Here is an 18,740-nt window from a genome sequence, read left to right as displayed (position 1 = left end):
TCTGTTGTAGTTTCCAAGAACAATATCTGTCCCACAACAATCCAATCCCCTATAACTAGCACTACTATATTTCTCTTCACTCCCCCACACTGAAAGGTCTCCTGTACCATGGGACTGTGCACAGTTTGCTTGTCACTGTACAGACTTTGCTGCCATCCAGCTGTCTGAGACACAGTCAAACCCTCTTGAGGGATCCTGTGTATGCGTAGCCCTGTTTGCTTCAGTCCAGTAGGAGTTTTAACAACACCAGGTTAAAGCTCAACAGGTTTATTTGGTAGCAAATGCCATTAGCTTTCGGAGCGCTGCTCCTTTGTCAGATGGAGTGGATATCCACTCCATCCGACAAAGGAGCAGCGCTCCGAAAGCTAATGGCATTTGCTCCCAAATAAACCTGTTGAGCTTTAACCTGGTGTTGTTAAAACTCTTACTGTGTTCACCCCAGTCCAACGCCGGCATCTCCACATCATGCTTCAGTCTATGCAAAGACTTCATTTTAAGATATTTCTGCATATGCACAATTACATTTAAATGCTAGACTGTAGGGGTTAACTAACTCTGCTAAGCTGAACAATTGTAGCTGGCGTGACTACATGTAGAATCAGAAGGCATGATGGGTTAGCTAAAAATTGACTGCATTCCTGAAGGGTAAACAGTGCAAACAACAGCATAACAGCAGCTGCAAGGATTGTTTTTCTAGACGGAGACAGCCTGCGAAAAACACTTCCAATAACAAGATAAGGGTTGAAATATACTTTTCAGTGTGTTCAAGTTCAGTTCAGTTCAGTACGGTTCAAGGGCCTGGCTGTGAAGCCAGTCTCCAAGTTCACTCTTCTTTGCTTCTGTCATCTTAATTTTTTAAGTTCTTTTCAATAAAAGAAAACCACTTTAAAACTGTCCTCGTCTCTTCAAGTGAATAAATGGACCCAACACCTCTTGTCCCTGAACACTAATCAGGCCCAGACCCTTTCCTAAGCTAAAGGGATGTGGTTGCCTCCTGGATCAGAGTATCCAGGCTACCCTCCTTCACCCTGATGCCCCGCAATGTCTGCAGACTCCAGTCCACCAAATCTGAGCTGATCTTCCTTGAGCTGCAGACACTTACTGCAGATCTGCTCATCCGGAACTACAATGTTTTCCGTAGTTTCGGAAGACCATCTACACTGCTATCCCTATATAACCCTGTTTTATTTATTAGTTTGTGTCTGTAATCAACTGATCTTATACCTTTTAGTATTTAAAGTAATTAATGATCTACTTTAAGATGTAGGGAGATTAAATTAGATGTTCACTTGTAAACGTATCACTACTACCCTTCCTCGTATAGTGATGTAACTTTGTGTTCTTTCTCTGTGCTGCTCTCCTTAGACCAGAATGTTACATTGCTGTGGTGGTGCCCGGCCCAGACGCATGTACAATCACGTGGGAAGGTGACATCATTTTGGTTGGAGGGCACAGGTGTGAGTCAAAAGTGAAATTTAAATGAATTAAACAGCAATTGGCTGGGATTTAACATGACGTTTCTGTCTCTACAGTTTGCGAGTGGGCCGATTGGCTAGACGGCTGTCACATTTTAGCTACAACCTCGATTCAGAGTGGGATAAAATTCAGGGCTCATATTAAATTAACAAGTGTGTCTGGGGGACTGAGGTCTGTGTATGATCGTGAAGCCCAGATACTTGTGGCAAAGGTTTTCCTGCTGGTATTATTTTTGTACAGGGTTGGCAGCTCCCTCAGACAGCTCTGCAGTGGCTGTTCCCCTGAGGGAGCACAGACATGCCCTTTTCTCACTCTCTTCCCGCCCATCCCGACAGTGCTTGGCCTTTCAGAGAGCACTGGATGGTCCCAAATTCCAGCCTTAGATTTTGCGACAATTTGTTTATCCAGAAGACACTATCCTTAATATTTCAATAAATTATTAAACTCTTAGCCATGATTCCTTAGCCCTCGCTGTTCCTTACTGGTTACTGACAATGATCATAGAATAGAATCACAAAATCCCTACAGTGCAGAAGGAGTCTTCTCTAATCGAGTCTTCACCGATCACAATCCCACCCAGACCCTGTTCATGTAACCCCACATATTTACTCTGCTAATCCCCCTGACACTAGGGGCAATTAAGCATGGCCAATCAATCTAACCCGCACATCTTTGTAGTGTGGGAGGAAACCGGAGCACTCGGAGGAAACCTATGCAGACAGAGAGAGAACGTGCAAACTCCACACAGACAGTGACCTGAGGCCGGAATTGAACCCGGGTCACTGGGGCTGTGAGGCAGCAGTGCTAACCACTGTGCCACCGTGCCACCCGATGTCTGTTTGCTATCAGTTGCAGCTTATTCCCATCCCTTCCATTCAACACCTTCCTGCCTTTTCATCAGCTGCTGTTTACTGCCTCCACACATACTCACACTGCAAAGAGACACAGAGACATAAACACATCTATCTAGAGAGAAATAAACACAGGCACAACACAATTCAATCATATCAATTCCGGTACTTACAAAACCGCCCTTGGGTCCACTTTTTCCTTGGAATCCCTGGAACAGAGTGGAAAGAAAGTCTGGAATTAGAGCTATCCACCTTTGGGCTGACTCAGAGCCAGGTCTATCTGACATTCCATTCTCCAATGGAAAGGGTGGGATTTATTTCCCCCAGAACTTGTTCCTACCATCATGGTGATGGAACTTGGGCTCCTGGACAGAATGAGCTTTGCCAGCATAATGAGTGCCATAATGGTATAACATTGAGCACAGAATCCATCACTTACCTTATCTCCTTTAATTCCAGGGATACCCTGAGGACCTGGAATTCCCGTGGGACCTCGTTCTCCTTTAATGCCCTGAAACAAGGCAAATATTGATTTAAAAATGTGAATGAAGCAACAAACTGTGTAACGATGTCATTCATGTTAGCTCCAAATAATCCTCTGTCTATACTGCTTATGATCTAAAACATATTGTTTGAGGTGTCATTGGTCTCCATGGTAACTAGCATGTTGTCCCTATGTGCAGGGATTAGTTGCTTTCTGACTGGCACATTCCAGGACTGGCAGATATGATGGGCCAAATGGCTTCCTTCTGCACTCAATGGACTGAATTGTCGCAGACTCAGGCGAATCGGTTGACCTCCCAAAAGTCTTCCTCATGCCTCCCCTCCCCAACAAGGCATGTCCCCACCCACCCTCTTTGGCCCATTATGCCCCTTTGCCAAGGTATGTCCCTCTACCCAACCCCTTTCATCCTCATGCCACCGTGACAAGAATGTCCCTTTACCCACAACCTACATCCCATTATGCCCCCATACCAAAAACAATCTCCCACCAACTCCTATGGCTCCTCATGACAAACTATGACACATACATGCCCATTCATGCACTATACACAGTATAGAGCCAATGAACCCTAGAGTGACAGTAGGATTTCTAATGATGCCTCATTATGCATGCTTGGCTGATAGCCCAGACATCCATGAGAAACCAAAACACTGAGCACCAGGAAAAACATTGCTTTATTATCAACCCAGGCTCTCTGATCTATGCTGGCAATTTCACAATGTTTATTTACGCAGGATGAAGAAATTTCAAGTGCTTGCTGTTTTTGCTATTGATATGCTAAAGCATCTGGATGATTGACACTTTTATTGGGCTGTAGCGATAAAGAGTTTATTTAAGAAAGTGGAAAATAATCAGTGAATTACATTTTTAAGAGCTTTTTTAAATATAACTTGGCATGGGGAGCATGAAGGGCCACAGTGGTTGGCGGGTTGCAGAGCCTGACATGGAGAGTGAGAGGCCATGGGAGTGGGTGGAGGGCATGAGGTAGCATGGCTAGTGAGTTGGGAATGTGGAGGGGCCCGAGGAGTGAGGGCGAGAGGGAATTTTGTGTTTTTATTATAACTGTCACAAAATCTCAGGGCACCAAGGCGGCTGTACCTGGCAGGTCCTGTGGCTATCCCCGGAAATCTTCCCAGGTCAGCTTCCACAACTTCAGCCCACACCCAACCCGGGAACAAACTCTTATCTTTGCGGACACTTTCTCCTAAGGTGGGTGGGCTGAGCTGGGATTTCTCCTGATTCCCACTACCCACCTCAAAGATGATAATCCAGCCATGTAACTGACCATTGACATCCTCCCAGCATTCCTCACACTGACCATCAACACCCTCCCAGCATTCCTCACACTGACCATCAACACCCTCCCAGCATTCCTCACACTGACCATCAACACCCTCCCAGCATTCCTCACACTGACCATCAACACCCTCCCATCATTCCTCACACTGACCATCAACACCCTCCCAGCATTCCTCACACTGACCATCAACACCCTCCCAGCATTCCTCACACTGACCATCAACACCCTCCCAGCATTCCTCACACTGACCATCAACACCCTCCCATCATTCCTCACACTGACCATCAACACCCTCCCATCATTCCTCACACTGACCATCAACACCTTCCCAGCATTCCTCACACTGACCATCAACACCCTCCCAGCATTCCTCACACTGACCATCAACAACTTCCCAGCATTCCTCACACTGACCATCAACACCCTCCCAGCATTCCTCACACTGACCAACACCCTCCCAGCATTCCTCACACTGACCATCAACACCCTCCCAGCATTCCTCACACTGACCATCAACACCCTCCCAGCATTCCTCACACTGACCATCAACACCCTCCCAGCATTCCTCACACTGACCATCAACACCCTCCCAGCATTCCTCACACTGACCATCAACACCCTCCCAGCATTCCTCACACTGACCATCAACACCCTCCCAGCATTCCTCACACTGACCATCAACACCCTCCCAGCATTCCTCACACTGACCATCAACACCCTCCCAGCATTCCTCACACTGACCATCAACACCCTCCCAGCATTCCTCACACTGACCATCAACACCCTCCCAGCATTCCTCACACTGACCATCAACACCCTCCCAGCATTCCTCACACTGACCAACACCCAGCATTCCTCACACTAACCAACTCCCTCCCAGCATTCCTCACACTGACCATCAACTCATTCCAAGAACTCCTTCCATCAATGAGATCTGTTTTTTTACTCAAGTTCACAGAGATATCCAGTGAATGAGTCCTATACTATCTCTCTGAGTGAAAGCTCATGTCTTATTCTGTAATGTTTGAATAAGAAATTTGAACAGGATAATGATGAACTTTTAATAAAAAGTTAATTAATAATGGTCTTTTGACAAGAGAATCTGTAATGAGACGTTCCTAATAACAGCTTATTACAATGATAAAGGTCTAGAACAACCATGTAATTGTGCTGACAGATTTTAATGAAAGGGAGATGGAGGACTTCATTATTGTAGGGAACAGAAGTGGAAAGACAGAGAGAAAACATGAGAAATATTAACTGAGACGACAAGCCTGTGCAGTTTAATCATCTGTAGAGTGTTATCGAAGTGAAGGGTGTGATCATGATGGCTGGGTTAAAGATGGTAGGATGTGTCTGGATGTTAATGTGATGTGGGAATAAAGGGACGTGGAAGAGTTAAGGACATGGGGACAAGAACAGCAACAAGTTCAGAGAAACACTGGGCACTTATTCTTATTCATCATACGTTGAGGGAGTTGTGACAAAGAGTCTCTGTTAATGCCAGTACTTTTTCCCCTTACATGGACGGGCCTGTGTTTGGGTAATTTCTCTATCTCAGCACCAGATGGCATCTGTTTCTAAGAATTCTCTTGCTGCAGTGAAACATTTTAACCTCCAACCACTCTGGTTGGATAACACCAATATCAACTCCACCATCTCAAAAATCCAGATACAAACTCTTTAAGAAAAATCAAGAAATTAGGTTTGGCATCAAAAGTATAAGTTGCTATTTTATTCCAAACATAAATCAATACTGATTGACAGCTAGTTTACAAATTGCATTAGTGGCTTACTTAAGACTATCCTGTCTGGAGACAATACACATCTCTTTAACCTGTGCTTAATGCTCCCTCCACCCACATTGTCTGTATCATTAAGACCTGGTTGGCTGTAGAGATTTGTATTCTAATCAGTATTCTGTAACTTGATTTTGTGTCTCTGTGCCCTGTTTGAGAGCACATTTCCACTCCATCTGACGAAGGAGCAGCGCTCCAAAAGCTAATGGTATTTGCTACCAAATAAACCTGTTGGTCTTTAACCTGGTGTTGTTAAAACTCTTACTTAATCTCAACAGGTTCATACGAAGCCACATTTAGTCCTGCTGTCTCCTATTAAAATCAGAGAGAGTGCTGTCCTCAAACATCCTTTATCTGCATCCACACCTCTTCCCATTGAATTTCCTTCCTGCCCCCATTCCAAATAAAGACTGATTAACAGTTGCATTACGGAAGAGAATTAAGTTCCAAGCTTTAATGTGTCCATTCTTTAGTTTTGGTCATTGGAGATTGAACCCTGGTGATGGGCTCTCTCCCTTGTCCTGTCGGTTAGTTTGGAGACACAGATTGTCAGGGGTCCATGATTCCATTGCTGGGATACGGTCATAGATTTTACATTCTGACCACAGGAAGCCAAGGGACAGATCTCACTCTCCTATCATGAGAATTGTAAAAGCACCAGCTATAAAACACATGTTTGGCTGTAAATCGAGAGCTGATGACAGCATCAAGACTCTGGACAAACCAGGTCTCCAGTGCTATTGAGTCTCCAGGCTATGAGTCACTCCAATGAAATGCATTAATGATTGTCCATCCATATCAATATACCCCATCCTAGTAACAAGAAGTCATATTAACAGATATAAAACTGAGATAACCATGCTTTAACTAACATCGAATCACCTCGACATGAGATGGCCTTGTGTTTAAATATTTTAGTAAGAAAATCATATTCAGTATTTTGCCATTTTAAATTATAGAAATGGAGCTATAGGAATGAAATAAAACAGAAAATGCTGGCCTGAATTTGGGTCTTTGCCCCCACCATCCAGGGGAACACATCCCATACATTACACAAAGCTGGCTGGGAGGGTGAGCTGTGAGGAGGATGCAGAGATCCTTCAGTGTGATTTGGACAAGCTGAGTGACTGGGCTAATGTATGGCAGACGCAGTATAATGTAGATACATGTGAGGTTATCCACTTCGGTAGCAAAAATGGGAAAGCAGATTACTAAGTGAATGGCCATAAATTAGGAGAGGTGAATGTGCAATGAGACCTGGGTGTCCTCGTACACCGGTCACTGAAGGTAAGCATACAGGTGCAGCAGTCAGTAAAAAAAGGCAAATGGTATGTTGGCCTTCAGAGTGAGAGGATCCAAGTCCAGGAGCAGGGGTATCTTGCTGCAGTTATACAGGGCCTTTGTGAGGCCACACCTGGAATATTGTGTACAGATTTGGTCTCCTTATCTGAGGAAGGATGTTCTTGCTGCGGAGGGAGTGCAGCAAAGGTTTACCAGACTGATTCCTGGGATGGCAGGACTGACGTATGAGGAGATATTGAGTCAGTATTGTATTTGCTGGAGTTCAAAAGAATGAGGGGGGATCTCATAGAAATTTATAAAATTCTAACAGGACTAGACAGGATAGATGCAAGAATGCAAGAATGATGGGGGTGTCCAGAACCGGGGTGACAGTCTGAGGATACAGGATAGACCATTTAAAACAGAGATGAGGAGAAATTTCTTCACCCAGAGTGCGGTCACCCTGTGGAATTCACGACCACAGAAAGTAGTTGAGGCCAAAATATTGTATGTTTTCAAGAAGCTGTTAGATATAGCGCTTGGGGCAAAGGGGATCAAAGGATATAGGGGGAAGGCAGCTTCAGGATATTTAGTTGATGATCAGCCATGCTCATAATGAATGGTGAAGCAGGCTCAAAGGGCTGAATGGCCTGCTCCTGCCCCTATTTGCCATGTATCGGTCTCTGCGACTCCACAAGGCCTGATGTCATTTCACACTCTAACGAACACTGGTTGACACAAGGTGGGACTTCCATCCATCACTGGGAGACAGTCCTGCTTTGGAGAGCTGCCAATCAATCTGAGACCTCCTGTCATCCCCCCGCCTTCCCCACAGACATTGAGACGTGCCGCTAATCGTTCCCTGTGCCAGTCTCCCAACCCACTCGCCAAGGGGCACTGCCTGGCTCTGCCCTGCCCCTGACTACCTGGGGGAGGGTTTCAATTGCCTCTGGTCCACCAGTGAGGCCGTTGCATCTGGTCCCTGTTGGGGTGGGGACCATACGTGATCCTCGCTGGTGAGGGGTTAAGTACAAGTGAGCCCAGACAATAGCATCTAGACTCACTAATGATATGCTAAGCATGTCATAAATATTTAAATCAGCGAAGCTGATTTCATCGGTATATCAGTGAGAGGCGAAAGGCCAGATTTTCCCCCTCTCGCCCCATCGCATCGACTCGCCTCACTGATGGACCGGCAGGGTGAGTCGGTAAGATAGCGGTCAATGTCCCTGGTGACGTTAACTTCCAGCTTGACCTGCTGATTGCACCATTTTCTGTTTTATTTCAGATTTCCAGCAGCTGCAGTATTTTATTTTTCAAATTTAATGAACTTCATCGTTAAAAAATTAGTTATAAATCAATCTACACCATTCAATCTTCTATTCTAAATGATCAAATATATCTACTTTATATGATTTTATTTAATGTGAATGTGATAAGCTTTCATAACATGCATATTTTATGCAAACTTGGGCATATCAAAAAGGAATAAATTATTCAGCAATGCACGAAAACAATTATTCATCTTTGTGAGTGGAAAATGTGTCCCCGAGGATGTCGAAGTCCATGCAAAATTCAGAGGCCTCTGAGCCCCTCTTGTGAGGTCACAAGAGTGGCTTAACTCTGAATGGCAATGTAAGAGTTGGCATCAATAAGGTGGAGTGAAGGAAAGGTTTTGAAGATGCGAACTGGGAAGGTAGAAACATTGCTTAGCAATAAGTTCAATAAGACAATAAGTTCTTATTGTTTCCACTCTTGGAGTGTCCAAGAGATATTTGTAAAGCCACAGGGTACAATTCAACGCATGATGTGCACGATCAGTGGCAGAACAAAAGGTGGCCATGAATCCCAGTTCCGCCCGCAAGTACTTAAACATTGTGGCTATACGCTGGCTGCCACTTAAAAATCACATCCACATTGGCGGAGAGGGTCCACCTCCAACTTCAAAAGTGGCCTCCACAGGCCTCAGGAGAATACTCATAGAATAGTATAGAATAGAATAGAATAGAATCCCTACAGTGCACAAGGAGGCCATTTGGCCCATCAGGTCTGCACCGACCACAATCCCACCCAAGCCCTATCCCCATAACCCCACCTATTTACACTGCTTATCTCCCTGACACTAAGGAGCAATTTAGCATGGCCAATTTACCTAACCCACACACCTTTGGACTGTGGAAGGAAACCGGAGCACCCGGAGGAAACCCACGCAGACATGGGAGAATGTGCAGACGCCACACAAGCGGTGACCCAAGGCGGGAATTGAACCCAGGTCCCTGGCGTTGTGAGGCAGCAGTGTTAACCACTCTGCCACCATGTCACCCCTGTGCAAGCCATGGTAGCACACACAGGTGAGATTCCCTGATTAGGCATGAAATCATTACCTCAATCAGGGAGTTCATACTCCAAGAGGCCAACCTCATGAGCCTCATTGGGGTCATTACAGATGGCCAGCAAATGACTCACTTCCCTGATGACTGCCTCTAAATCCTGGTTGAGGCAGTCACAGCCAGGAGGGAAATCCCAATGCCAAGGGGTGGGAGCCTGGTACTGACATCTTCTACGGGGGTGGTCTTCTTTCCCACCCTGATGGTCCCTTCCATCCTGTACATGGATCTCTGATTGAGAGGGGTGCTTGCAAGCACTTTGACTCCTCATTTTTGTTCCCTCTCCTCCTCCCGTTCAGAGGAGGTGGACCCTGCTAAATACACAATACCCATCACAGTACTAGCTGCCACGGTGTACCATGACCGAGATCCAGTGCCGCAGGAGGTTCCAGCTATCAAAGGAAGTCCTCACAACCATCTGCCTGAAGATAGCCTCCAATGGTGCAGGGGGACACTAAAGGTCACAGAGGCACTATATTTGATTTGATTTGTTATTGTCATATGTATTGGGATATAGTGAAAAGTATTGTTTCTTGCGTGCTATAGAGACAAAGCATACCGTTCATAGAGTGCATAGGTGAGAAGGCAGGAAGAGGGTGCAGAATGTAGTGTTACAGTCATAGCTAGGGTGTAGACAAAGATCAGCTTAATATAAGGTATGTCCAGCAGGGAAGAAGCTGTGCTTGAATCAGTTGGTACGTGATCTCAGACTTCTGTATCTTTTTCCCCGACGGAAGAAGGTGGAAGAGTGAATGCATGGGGTCCCTAATTATGCTGGCTGCTTTTCCAAGGCAGCAGGAATGTAGACTGAGTCAATGGATAGGAGACTGCTTTGTGTGATGGATTGGACTACGTTCACAACCTTTTGTAGTTTCTTGCAGTCTTGGGCAGAGCAGGAGTCATACCGAGCTGTGATACATCCAGAAAGGATGCTTTCTATGGTGCATCTGTAAAAATTGGTGAGAGTCGTAGTGGACATGCCAAATTTCCTTAGCCTCCTGAGAAAGTAGAGGCGTTGGTGGACTTTCTTATCTATAGCATTGGCATTGGGGGACCAGGACAGGTTGTTGGTGATCTGGATATTTAAAAACTTGAAGCTCTTGACCATTTCCTCTTCATCACCATTGATGTAGACAGGGGCATGCCCTCCACTACGCTTCCTGAAGTCGATGACTATCTCCTTTGTTTTGCTGACATTGAGGGAGAGATTACTGTCGTTGCACCATTTCACCAGATTCTCTATCTCTTTCCTGTACTCCGTCTTGTCATTGTTTGAGATCCAACCCACTAAGATGGTGTCATCAGCAAACTTGAAAATGGAATTGAAGTGGAATTTAGCCACTACATCTTATGCCTCTGAATTGAGCAAGTCGGCTAACGCGGCTCACCTGGCACAAAGGGTTACAGTGAGACCCAAACCTGCAGTGCCAGCCAACAGAAATCTCATTGGAGCTCCACACTCTGATGATACCTACACAGGAAATGTTCCTTCCACATTACAGAACGGGCAGCACATGTAGACACAGTGTGGATAGAGTGTACATGTGCAATTGTTCCTGACATCTTTCCACTCAGCAGAAGACATTATAGCGTTGTTTAAATTGACAGTTTTATGAGTCCCTGAGAAGGTTATATTTGCTTGAAGTAGGTTTTGAATGACTGTATGCCTACTTTGACAGTATCATGAGAATCTCTATAAGTTCTCCCACAGCGGATGTTGCTTGACTGGACGTTAGGGAATGTGGAAGGCATTGGGATATGGAAGGATATGCAGGCATGGGGTTATGGGGGCAGGGGGCTATGGAGGTTGCAGATTATTTGGGGATGAGGCGTATAAGACAGTAACGGGGGGGGGCGGGCGCGGGTTGAGGAGGATGAGGAGAGGGGCTGAGTGCTAGGATGCCTAACACTCAATTACAGAACAGGCCTATTGTCCCTGTGAATACAAAGAACAAAGAACAGTACAGCACAGGAAACAGGCCCTTCGGCCCTCCAAGCCTGTGCCGCTCCTTGGTCCAACTAGACCAATCGTTTGTATCCCTCCATTCCCAGGCTGCTCATGTGACTATCCAGGTAAGTCTTAAACGATGTCAGCGTGTCTGCCTCCACCACCCTACTTGGCAGCGCATTCCAGGCCCCCACCACCCTCTGTGTAAAAAACATCCCTCTAATATCTGACTTATACTTCACCCCTCTTACCTTGAGCCCGTGACCCCTCGTGAACGTCACTTCTGATCTGGGAAAAAGCTTCCCACCGTTCACCCTATCTATCCCCTTCATAATCTTGTACACCTCTATTAGATCTCCCCTCATTTTCCATCTTTCCAGGGAGAACAACCCCAGTTTACCCAATCTCTCATATGGAGATATCTACCCAATGGAGGGTAGATTTTCTAAAGTGCTCAACTTGTACCCACCCGACAGCCCTGACTTCACCCATCCTCACCACCCGACAAGACATTCAAGGCAGAGATTGAAAAAATTCTAGATATTAAAGATACCAAGGGTACAGTGAAGCAAAATGGCGCTGAGGTTGAAGATCAGCCATGATCTTGTTGAATAGCAGGTTAGATTTGAGGGGCTGAATAGCCTAACTCTGTTCCTTTTCCTGTGTTTCTAATGGGTTCCTGTAGTTGATGGAGCACATTCCGGACACCTAAAAACTTGAAGCTCTTGACCATTTCCTCTTCATCACCATTGATGTCATAGAAATCATAGAAACCCTACAGTACAGAACGAGGCCATTCGGCCCATCAAGTCTGCACCGACCACAATCCCACCCAGGCCCTACCCCCATATCCCTACATATTTTACCCGCTAATCCCTCTAATCTACGCATCCCAGAACACTGAGGGGCAATTTTAGCATGGCCAATCGACCTAACCCGCACATATTTGGACTGTGGGAGGAAACCGGAGCACCCGGAGGAAACCCACGCAGACACGAGGAGAATGTGCAAACTCCACAGAGACAGTGACCCAAGCCGGGAATCGAACCCAGGTCCCTGGAGCTGTGAAGCAGCAGTGTTAACCACTGTGCTACCATGCCGCCCCCTTAGACGGGGCATGTCCTCCACTACGCTTCCTGAAGTCGATGACTATCTCCTTTGCTTTGCTGACATGGAGGGAGAGATTACTGTCGTTGTACCAGTTCACCAGATTCTCTATCTCTTTCCTGTACTCCGTCTCGTCATTATTTAAGATCCGACCCACTGCTGTGGTGTCATCAGCAAACTTGAAAATGGAGTTGAAGTGGATTTAGGCAGTACATCTTGTGCAATCTCTCATGGAAAAGGAAAATGTCCTGCTCCCTAACTCCTCCCTCAACAAACTGCTGGGAATTTGAAATTCCTGGATTCAAGAAATAACTTTTTTTTCTCAAACCATTTCCTACTGTGGAAAGCAGACCCCGAGTAATTTCCAAGGAGGATTTATGTATCCTGTGTTCGGATTCAATTCAACAAATGCTTCCTTCAGGCCAGCGGCTCACTCAGTATTCTCCAGTTACTGTGTCCCAGTCTCAGGATCACACAAAGAGCCATTTATCCAGCCCCATCAAATCACTGACAACCAGCTAGAACATGCAGGGTACAAGAAACTGGCTTCAAATGGTACAAAAAGCAGTGAGTGATCAGATAATTTGAGTTTAGCTTTGAGATACCAGCAGGAGATGATTGTGTGTTTTCCGCGAGCTGTGTTTTCAGTGAACAATGCTCCCTGATCAGACAAGGCCAGCAAGTTCACCCAGAGATTTCTAAAACAAATTCTTAAAAATAGAATTGAAAACAAGTACCTTTTTGTTAACAAGCTAACCAGCAGCTCTGCCATCCACAACCCCCCAACTTCTCAATTAAAATTAAAATCAAAGTAAAATCTGGACCAAAAGATTAAGCGACTTCTTTGGTTTATAAATGGAATACGACAGTTATTATCGAGGGACTGAGTGAGGTACCACAGCAAAGCTGCATGTTGGATATCAATCCTGGGCCACCAGTACAAATTGACTCTTAATACTTACAGCCTTGCCTCTGGGTCCTGGAGGGCCAGTTCCACCAACCATTCCTCTGTCTCCCTAAAGCAAGAGAGAAACAGATGTGACGCAGCAATATTTGCAGGAGTAACAAAATAGTAAGAGTAATCTCAGAATAAAGAGGCCACATGGTTAATGGGAGAATGCATTATCAATTGAAAACCATTATGCAGAGTCTTCAGCACTTTAAGGAAGTGCACTAAAGGATATTTGTTACCTTGTCGAGTGCTGGTGATGTGCTATTAATTAAAATTGCCCCCATGCCTCTTCCAGTATTTCCCGCTGAAGCTGAGTTGACCTGGCTGAAATCTATTGAAGGATTTGTTGCGGGCTTTGATATCAGCCTTCTAATTGATCACAACTTTACCCTTCAAATAATCAGACCAAGTCGCGGAGTTCTCTTAAACAGCTGTTTTATTCGAGCTATATAGCTGGGACCCTGGAAGGTCACAGGTCACAGTCCGTAACTAGCCAAAGTGAAGAATTCAGAAATACACAAGCAATTATAGTTTCAAATTTAACTACAAGTAATTAGCATATACCAATCACATTTTAGGTGTTATCTCGATCCACTCAGAGTTATTGATTAAGGTTACATCATTCAGATATTAAATCCAAACACAATCATCTTATACTTGCTTAATTATAATATCCAATCAGTGTGAAGAATTAATACATCATTGTTGCAAGTTATCATGGTCCCAGCTTGTGCCTGTGTCTGTATATATTGTTCCCTTTTCCCAGTTACAGATTCTGATTTAATATATTTTCTCAGACTAATGGCCTTAGTGCTTATCTGTGAGGATTTTTATAAGATCATCCTTTTTTTTATAGCAGCTTATGTGATTTTTAAATTGGTGTCATTATTAACCCTAAGAGTTTTGTAAAGAAAGGGATGATAGAATTTACACCGGTTGCTGAGACAGCAAGGAGAGGGGGTCAGTTATAAGTCATAGAGGTTTACAGCTTGGAAACAGGCCCTTTGGCCCAACTTGTCCACGCCGCCCTTTTTTTTTTAAAACCCCGAAGCTAGTTCCAATTCGCATTTGGCCCATATGCCTCTATACCCATCTTACCCATGTAACTATCTAAATGCTTTTTAAAAGACAAAATTGTACCCGTCTCCACTACTACCTCTGGCAGCTTGTTCCAGACACTCACCACCTTCTCTGTGAAAAACTTGCCCTTCTGGACACTTTTGTATCTCTCCCCTCTCACCTTAAAGCTATGCCCTCTAGTTTTAGACTCTCCTATCTTTGGGAAAAGATATTGACTAGCTAGCTGATCTGTACCCCTCATTATTTTATAGACCTCTATAAGATCACCCCTCAGTCTCCTACGCTCCAGAGAAAAAAGTCCCAGTCTATCCAGCCTCTCCGTATAACTCAAACCATCAAGTCCCGGTAGCATCCTAGTAAATCTCTTTCTAGTTTAATAATATCCTTTCTATAATAGGGTGACCAGAACTGCACACAGTATTCCAAGTGTGGCCTTACCAATGTCTTGTACAACTTCAACAAGACATCCCAACTCCTGTATTCAATTTTCTGACCGATGAAACCAAGCATGCCGAATGCCTTCTTCACCACTCTGTCCACCTGTGACTCCACTTTCAAGGAGCTATGAACATGTACCCCTAGATCTCTTTGTTCTGTAACTCTCCCCAACGCCCTACCATGAACTGAGTATGTCCTGCCCTGGTTCAATCTACCAAAGCGCATCAGCTCGCATTAAACTCCATCTGCCATTCATCAGCCCACTGGCCCAATTGATCAAGATCCCATTGCAATCGGAGATAACTTTCTTCACTGTCCACTATGCCAACAATCTTGATGTCATCTGCAAACTTACTAACCATGCCCCCTATATTCTCACCCAAATCATTAATATAAATGACAAATATAATTGGATAGTTGGATAATAGGGAACAAATTATTGGAGGAAACTGGTTGGAGTAAAGTTTACATCAAAAGGCAGTTCATCACTGAACTCTGTCATTGCAACTCCATGTTAGCGCCTCTTAGGGGTTACAGTGTATAGCAGCCCAGGTATATTCCACTGTGTGGTTTACACAGTACAGGGAAGGGGCAGTGAGCAGTTCAGCAGCAGCCAAGCCGCTCGTAACATGCGTTTCATATAATCAGTAAAACATTCAATAGTAAGCCTAGTGCAGGATTGCTAACCTTCCGGATTATTCTGGAGTGTCCTGAAATTAATCATCAATGCTCGTTCAGAGAACCAGTTCAGGCTCGATGGGCTGAATGACCTCCTTCTGCACTCCAGAGATTCTGTCAATCTCCAAAGACTCAGCTGCAAAGCTGTGAAATTATTGGGGAATTTTAAAAATATCGGAGAAGAATATCGGAAAAGAGTAACTTCAGTTTTTCAACTTGCATGGGAAGCCAGGGCTCACAAGGATTGGCCTCTTGGTTGCCTGGAGTGAGATTCATCAGCACCACCCACTCACCATATGCCTCAACCCTATGCAGCATATCCCTTAACTCCGTCCACTCACGCACAATATCCCTCAACCTCAATTTTTAAAATTCCTTCATGGGACGTGGGCATCACTGGCAAGGTCAGCATTTCCCGCCCATCCCTAGTTGCTCTTGACATGAGTGATTTGCTCGGCTATTTCAGAGTTGACACGTTGATGTTGGAGTTGCACGTAGGCCAGACCAGGTAAGGACGGCAGATTTTCTTCACAAAAAGGACACAGTGAACTAGGTGAGTTTTTACAATAATCAATGATAGTTTCATGGTCATCATTACTGAGATTAGCTTTAATAATTGAATGTAATTGTTGAGATTTATGAATTTAATTTAAATTCCACCAGCTTCCATGGTAGGATTTGAACCCATAGAGTCATGGAGCTTTACAGCATGGAAACAGGCCTGTTGGCCAACTTGTCCATGCTGCCCAGTTTTACCATTAAGCACGTCCCAATTGCCCACATTTGGCCCATATCCCTCTATACCAATCTTACCCATGTAACTGTCTAGATGCTTTTTAAAAGACAACATTGTAACCGCCTCTACTATTACCTCTGGCAGCTCGTTCCAGACACTCACCCATGTCTCCAGATTATTTGCCTGAGCCTCTGGATGACTAGTCCTGTGGCATTACCACTAAGCCACTGTCTCCCCCGAGATCCTTAAGCCCCAGCACCCCACCCAACCACCATATCTCTGAGCCCCACCAATCTGCCATGTCCACCAACCTTAGCTACATATGATATCCTTGAACCTATTTCCCTATCCTATTTCAATCCCGTACTGCCCCCAATTCTAGTGGTATGTGTGCAGTTAGGAGCACAGTATCACTGGATGTAGGGGTCCAACATGGGAAGGAGGTAGTGCGCAAGGCTGGCTTGTTACAAGGCGACAGCCCCTGGATCACCTTACCCAGAAACCTGCCAGAACTATCTCAGCGCAAGCTAATGTTTGAAAGCACCTTGCGATTCTGCACATGACTCACCTTCAGACCCATGGGCCCTGGTGGGCCGATCTCCCCTTCAGGTCCACGCTCACCCTGTCAACACCAGAACAGATGTTAGTCTCTCTCTCAACCTTTAGGCATTTTACAGAATATTAACGTTGAAGAAAGAAAACAGTACATACAATCAGATAAATGGATTGTTTTTCCTTACCATTTGACCTGGAGGGCCAGAGGGACCAGTCATTCCCCGAGTGCCAGTTTCACCCTGTTGTTTAAAAGAAAATCTGCTAGTGAGCCAGGAGGAACTGTCATTAAACAGAATCACAGCCCCAAACCCGCATTTACAGATAAGACATGTTTACCACAGTAAATTGCCCCAAGGACTCTCACAAGAGCATTGTCAAACACAATTTGACAATGAGTCGCAGAAGGAAATTTTAGCACAAATTACCAAAGCCTTGGTCGAGAACCGGCTGCAGAGGTTTAAAGAGGGAATCCCAGAGCTTGGACCCGAAGCAGCTGAAGGCATAGTCAATCATGGTGGGGTGAAGGAAATACCAGAAGCACCTACTTGCAATGGGGATACTTTACCGCTTCGCTGATCTTTGTACTACCAAATGACAATTTGATCTGTGATTGTTTGTGCAGAATTAATACACCTGACTAGCAAAGATTCTGCCCGAGAGAAATAGGAGGCAACCAACATGGATCATCCACTTGGCACTTCTGGCTGAAGACTATTGTAAATGCTTCAGCCTTATCTTCTGCACTGATGTGCTCGGCTCCCCCATCATTGAGAATGGGGATCTGTGGAGCCGCCTCCTCTGGTTAGCTGTTTAATTGTCCACCACCATTCACAACAGGATGTGGCAGGACTGTAGAGCTTAGATCTGATCCGCGGGTTGTGAGATTGCTTAGCTCCGACTATTACTTGCTGCTTATGCTGTTTGGCACACAAGTAGTCCTGTGTTGTAGCTTCGCCAGGTTGATACCTAATTTTTGGGTATGCCTGGTTGCTGCACCTGACATGCCCTCCTGTACTCTTCATTGAACCTCGGTTGATTCCCCAGCCTAATGGTAATGGCAGAGTGAGGGAGGGATACCATGAGGTTACGGGTTGTGGTGAAATGCAATACTGCTGCTGATAGTTGTAAAGCACCTCATCAATGCCCAGTTTCAAGTTGCTAGACCTGTTCAAAATCTGTCCCATTTAGCACGGTGGTAGTGCCACAGAACACAGTGGACAGTATTTTCAGCACAAAGGTGACGTTTTGTTGTCAAAAGGACTGTGCGGTGGTCACTTCTATCAATACTGTCACGGGCAGATATATCTCCAGCAGGAAGGCTGGTGAGGACAAGATCAAGTCAATTTTTCCCTCTTGTTGGTTTCCTCACCACCTGCCGCCAACCCAGTCCTAGCAGCTTTGTCCTTTAGGGGTCAGCTAGTTCAGTCTGTGGTGGTGAGTCGCTCTTGGTCATCAAAGTCCCCCCCCACCCCAGAATACATTCTGTGCCCTTGCCACCTTCAGTGCTTCTTCCAATTGATGTTCAACATGGAGGAGTTCTGATACATCGGTTGACAGAGAGTGATAGGTGATAGTCAGTGGGAGGTTTCCTTGCCCATGTTTGACCTGATGCCATGAGAGTTCATGGGGTCCGGAGTCGATGTTGAA

At 45.2% G+C, this 18,740-nt stretch overlaps 1 protein-coding gene across 1 annotated transcript in view; it reads right to left on the bottom strand.

Annotated features, from left to right (window-relative positions):
* The window catches only part of col9a2 (procollagen, type IX, alpha 2), a 203,448-nt gene that overhangs the window by 35,578 nt on the left and 149,130 nt on the right, over positions 1 to 18,740 (bottom strand). The window contains exons 21-25 of the mRNA XM_078237704.1: positions 17,279 to 17,332; positions 17,107 to 17,160; positions 13,617 to 13,670; positions 2,767 to 2,838; positions 2,501 to 2,536 (exon numbers count right to left, since the gene is read on the bottom strand). Coding sequence (XP_078093830.1) covers positions 2,501 to 2,536; positions 2,767 to 2,838; positions 13,617 to 13,670; positions 17,107 to 17,160; positions 17,279 to 17,332 — 270 coding nt within the window. The remainder of the gene's footprint in view (positions 1 to 2,500; positions 2,537 to 2,766; positions 2,839 to 13,616; positions 13,671 to 17,106; positions 17,161 to 17,278; positions 17,333 to 18,740) is intronic.

The sequence above is a fragment of the Mustelus asterias genome, chromosome 21 (genome assembly GCF_964213995.1).
Source record: "Mustelus asterias chromosome 21, sMusAst1.hap1.1, whole genome shotgun sequence".
NCBI classification, from domain to species: Eukaryota; Metazoa; Chordata; class Chondrichthyes; order Carcharhiniformes; family Triakidae; genus Mustelus; species Mustelus asterias.
The sequence above is the reverse complement of the archived record's forward strand: the minus strand, read 5'-3'. Positions and strand labels throughout refer to the sequence as shown.